General features: G+C 38.2%; 1 protein-coding gene across 1 annotated transcript in view; it reads left to right on the top strand.

The window, feature by feature from the left end:
- Positions 1-4,757, top strand: part of LOC129102072 (progestin and adipoQ receptor family member 3-like) — a 6,850-nt gene extending 2,093 nt beyond the window's left edge. Inside the window, exons 3-7 of the mRNA XM_054612016.1 lie at positions 10-172; positions 1,063-1,218; positions 1,325-1,522; positions 1,710-1,800; positions 2,822-4,757. Of these exons, the coding sequence (XP_054467991.1) occupies positions 10-172; positions 1,063-1,218; positions 1,325-1,522; positions 1,710-1,800; positions 2,822-2,964 (751 nt within the window). The 3' untranslated portion in view covers positions 2,965-4,757. The remainder of the gene's footprint in view (positions 1-9; positions 173-1,062; positions 1,219-1,324; positions 1,523-1,709; positions 1,801-2,821) is intronic.
- The last annotated feature ends 335 nt before the right edge of the window (positions 4,758-5,092 follow it).

Here is a 5,092-nt window from a genome sequence, read left to right as displayed (position 1 = left end):
CCGGTGCAGTATTTTCATGCTGTCCAATGAGACTGTGAACATTTGGAGCCATCTCCTGGGTTTCCTGCTCTTCTTCTCTCTGGGGGTCAACGACCTCTCCTCAGTACTGCCGGCCTCTGGAGCGAAAAGAGAGGACTACGTCATCTACGCTATAGGACTATTCTGCTTCCAGGTAAGAGAAAGTCTTGCACCCTCGTCCAGATCTTGTTGTTTACTGTACTGTATATACATAAAACTGAATGCAACCTGTTCTGGCTGTCTTTGGTCCTCCCAATAACCTTTCTCACAAAAAGAATGTGCATGTTCTACAGGTGTATGTGTCTGTAATTTTACTACTTTAACAGTAATTAATGTCTGACTTTTACATGTCTACTTTTTTACAGCTGTTTACAAGTTTTAGTTAATTATGAACATCTGCATGAACTGAGTATTTGTTATTGTTTATAAATAAAGTATGTATGGCTTATTAAACTGATTCATGATGGTTCACGTTTCCTGCTGCAGGTGCAATCAGTTCACCTCAACCCACACAGGTGTGTAAGCTGTGTGTAGGTGTAGCTGTTGTAAAAGTGAGCCACAGTAAAGAGCTACGATAGCAGTGGTCAAGTAGTTCAGAGTTCCATTGTTCAATTTAAGAACGGCGTAAATTGTTTCTGTTTAGCAATGTTCAGTGAGTGTTGTAGGTTGTATAGCAGCTGATAATAATAAAGTTGTGCATGTAATAGATTACAAGTCAGTGTGATTTCAATTTACAGTAGGTATATAGTGTAGTATATGTGACCCGCACACCCTCCCTAAACCCCTTTTCTTTGTCCATATAAGTCCATATTGTGAGTATCTAGATTGTCCTTAAAAATCACTATTCCATGAGATTAGTTAATGTATTATAGTCACAGAAGGATTTAGTTGACTTACAATCTGAAAAGGTAAAGATATATTAATTAAAACAAATTATGAAAAAATAAAATAAAATAAAAAGCTGTAAACATAAATAATTCTGTGCGATGGCATGAGTGCAATTTTTGTCCAGTCTATAAATGGTACTGTGTGTTTTCATCACAGGTGTGCATGCTGTGTTCTGTGGGGTATCACCTGTTCTCGTGCCACCGATCAGAGAAGACTTGCCGTCGCTGGCTGTCTTTGGACTACGCAGGCATCTCTGTTGGCATCCTGGGCTGTTATGTACCCGGGATCTTCTACGCTTTCTACTGTAACGCTGTAAGTATGAACAGTCAACATTTGTTTCTCTCAAGACGCTAATAAAAAAACCGATGCTCCGGCTCTGATTTGACTGTATCTAATCGGTCATCCTCCTATCTTGCAGTTTTGGCGACAGGTCTACCTGCTGACAGTGTTGTCACTGATCCTGGCCGTCTTCTGCGCTCAGGTCCACCCTCATTACCTCAGCAACGACTGGCGACGGATTCGGATGACGATCTTCTGCTGTGTTACTGGCATCAGCGTGATTCCTGCATGTCACTGGGTCTGGCTCAATGGAGGATTCACCACTGATGTTGTACAGGTCAGGACACGGAGGGGTATTAGAAAACAAGCAAAGTGAGAACTTGAGCAAGAGCAGACTTAGATTTAGCTGTATTAAGGGAAGTGTTCCTCTAGTGATCATGTGACCACTCATGAATCTCAGCACTTTCTTCCCCCAACTGTACAACGTCCAGTCAAACAAACTTTGTTTTTTGTTGTATGTGCAGCTGTTCCTGCCTCGTGTGCTAGTGATGTACCTAATAGCTGGATCTGCCTTCTTGTTCTACGTCACCAAGATCCCTGAACGCTACTTCCCTGGTGAGTCATTCTCCTTGTTTTTTTTTGTGTGTGTACATGTAGGGAGCTGTATGGTTAAACCAAGTGAGACATTTGGTCAAGTGAACAAGAAGAAAACTTTAATTGAGGTTACTGTGTGACTATGAATAAACAAAGTTTTTTCAGTGTTAATTGTGTTTTTTTTGTATCAGTGAAGAGTCGCAGAAACTGTTGCTCCTCTCATTAGCTAAGCTGCAGCTCAAGGTTTAGAATGGTTCAAACCTCTGTTGTCTGGAACAAAAAAAACACATGGTCTCTTAAACCTCATTGATCTGTTCTCAGAAGCTGCAGCTTAAACTGCATCTGTAGTTTGGTCTGAACCCAGTAGAGGTCATCCTATCTGAGGTTTTACCTTAAACCTTCTGCAGACATGGTCGAACAGATGTAAAAAGTAAATATTTGAAGGAAAGACTTCAATACGTTTTAAAATATTGCCACTGTTTAATTACACTGAAACAGTGTCACAACTACCTCAATTCATTTTTTTCACTCAGAAAATGTGGCAGACAGAAGTGGTCAATGTATTAACAAATGCACTACTATAAGCCCAGTATGTGTAAGGTAGTGGACATGTTGCAAGTTTAGGACATCAGAAATGTTCAGCCTACTAAAGCCTGAATAACATTACCTTTATTAAATCCTTTCCAGCTGAACTGGAAAATCAAGCAGCTGTAACAGATCTCCTCCATTACCACGTATCGAGTCAATGCACAGTGCTGTAGTTTCTTTCACGGCTTGTTTGACTTGTCAAGCAGGAAAATCACACGTTTTACTAGTAACATTAATGATGGCACCAATCTAGGCAGGTGCCCCAGTGAACTATTACGGTGTGACAGGGAGCTGTGACCGATGTATGACATGCTTAGGTACTATTTCTAGACATTTAAATGTTAAATATCCTCCTAAAATATATTTTCATTCTTGATTGTTAAGAAAGTACGAGAATTAACAAAAACAATATGTACAGTATTTAGAGCCTTTTTTCCCCCCCCTCCTCTTCCAGGCCAGCTGAACTACCTGGGTGCCAGCCACCAGCTGTGGCACGTACTGGTGGTGGTGATGTTTTACTGGTGGCATCAAACAGCTGAACACATCATGCACTTCAGGCACAGCCGGTCCTGCCCGACCCCGACCAACAGCAGCTAAGTTGAACTGATCCAGTAATGTTATGGAAAGGCATTCTGTTGCAGGCTAAAAGCTATACATTTTAGTAGACATCAGTTCCACTCCTTATGTTAATATTAAAACACTTCTTACCAGTTAGCAGCTGGTTAGAAGTTGCTGCCTAAAGGTCTTCAACCACAAGCTCCTGACTGTAAGCTGCTAAGGTGTAAAACTGAGAATCTAATGGTAGCTCTTAGCTTTCACTGAGCTGTTGGTTACTGTTTGGCTGCTTTTAAAGGCCAGTATATACATTAAGTCTTCTCACTCCAACAGTAGATATCAGCTAGGAGTGACTAGACGCTACTGTAAATTTTAAAACCACTTAACCACCATAACCATTAAGATGCATGAAGTTGGAATTTAAATTGTTTTTTTAGAAATAGACTAGGGTTTGGTGTTTTTAATGTTTTATCTCATGGTTGGTTGAGATTGGGATTCTTTTTTTTTTTTTTTTTTTTTTTACAGAAGTTTTGTAAAATATCTACAAGGATTCCGTTGAATCAAACATAAATGCCTGTGTGAACAATTACTTTATATTTTATTCTATCAGTTCCTACAAGGTGAGATTGTATGAAATGTCTTGATGGAACTTCAACATGTGAACACTGTGAACTTTCGAACAAATAGCTAAAAGTCAATCACTATCACTCTGCAATGACTAAGAAGAAAATGTAGGAACCATATGTAGCCTACAGTACATTATTTTCTTAAATCTGTTTGATTCTTATGTGTACTGTTTTGTGTTTGGAACAAATAAGGTGGCAGTTTTGAATAACTCTTTACAGTGGCCAAATCCAGAATGTTAGTGCTGCATTGACAAGATGTCATATCAGCCTTAATAACAGAGCGACACAGTGATTCAACATATTGTACAATCAGCCTCTTTTGTTATCATTGCTAATAGTAGAGTATTAAATTAAACAGGACTCGTCATCACAAGGCAAGTGATGAAAAAGGCCTGACTCAATGGCTAGATCTGTTGATCATCTCCGCCCCACATCGGTCTCCTGATATGGTAAATGATTTTGGGTTCATATAAGGAGTCACCAACTACTGTATGTTTATTTGGAAAGTGGTTCATAAACCCAGTCTGCATGGCTGAAATGAGAAAAATGTTGATTGTAATATGGATGAAATTACCCTTTAACAACAGAACTGGACAATTAAGAAAACCAAAAAAACATTTTTGCTGACAATCCAGTGATTGGTAGCACCTAAACTCTCCCTGCTTTTAAATGAGGCCAGTGTTAAGTGTTACAGGTACCTGAAACACTTTGTTTCCCACATCACACTATGGGTCATATTACAATGTTTAGTGATTACTTTTTTTTTTACATAATTCCAATCATGTTTGTAGATTTTTGCCTTATTATCTTTGAGTATTTGTACTGTATACACACTTACTGTTACAATCTGTTTTGGGTCAAAAACAAACAATGATCAAACTCAGACTGATTTCATCTTTGCTGTTACACCACAACGCCAGTATGGTTCGTTCTTTTTATTTAGTACAAGTCAATGCTTGGGAAAAGATATGAATTTTAGTTGAGATCACTTACTGTTGCAGAGCTGCAAAACTGGAAGTGACTCTATTTTTGCCTTTTTGAGTGTGTGTTATTATTTTTCATCAAGAACATCTAATAATCATAAACTGCTTGATCTTGTTTTATCATCTCATGATTGTTTTATCCTGTGTTTGTGTTTTCCTTGAATATCATTTATATGATAAAGCATTGGCGCTGATTTTACGAAATGTATAATATTTATTTCAGTGCCTATGTGAAATTATATTTTTAAACATTTTGAATGAATAAAGAATGCTGAGAAATAAATTGCTGGGTTGTCTTATTTCCAATAGCTCAGGTTTACTTTGATTGATTTAATTGATTTTAATGTCTTTACCTAATCCATAATCATCCTGTTATCACTGGAGAGGACGCATCATGTGCTTATTTCTGCTGTTCATATTACTGAACAATAGAGGGCAGTATTGGTACAAAAGTTACCAATTCACAAGAAAACACTCAAAGAAAATCTTGATGCACATTTTCAAATTTTGTATATCACACTGACGCACACATTCAGTTCCCATGTTTCTCTCAATGTAAGG

This window comes from Anoplopoma fimbria, chromosome 14 (assembly GCF_027596085.1).
Source record: "Anoplopoma fimbria isolate UVic2021 breed Golden Eagle Sablefish chromosome 14, Afim_UVic_2022, whole genome shotgun sequence".
Classification (NCBI taxonomy): Eukaryota; Metazoa; Chordata; class Actinopteri; order Perciformes; family Anoplopomatidae; genus Anoplopoma; species Anoplopoma fimbria.
The sequence above is the reverse complement of the archived record's forward strand: the minus strand, read 5'-3'. Positions and strand labels throughout refer to the sequence as shown.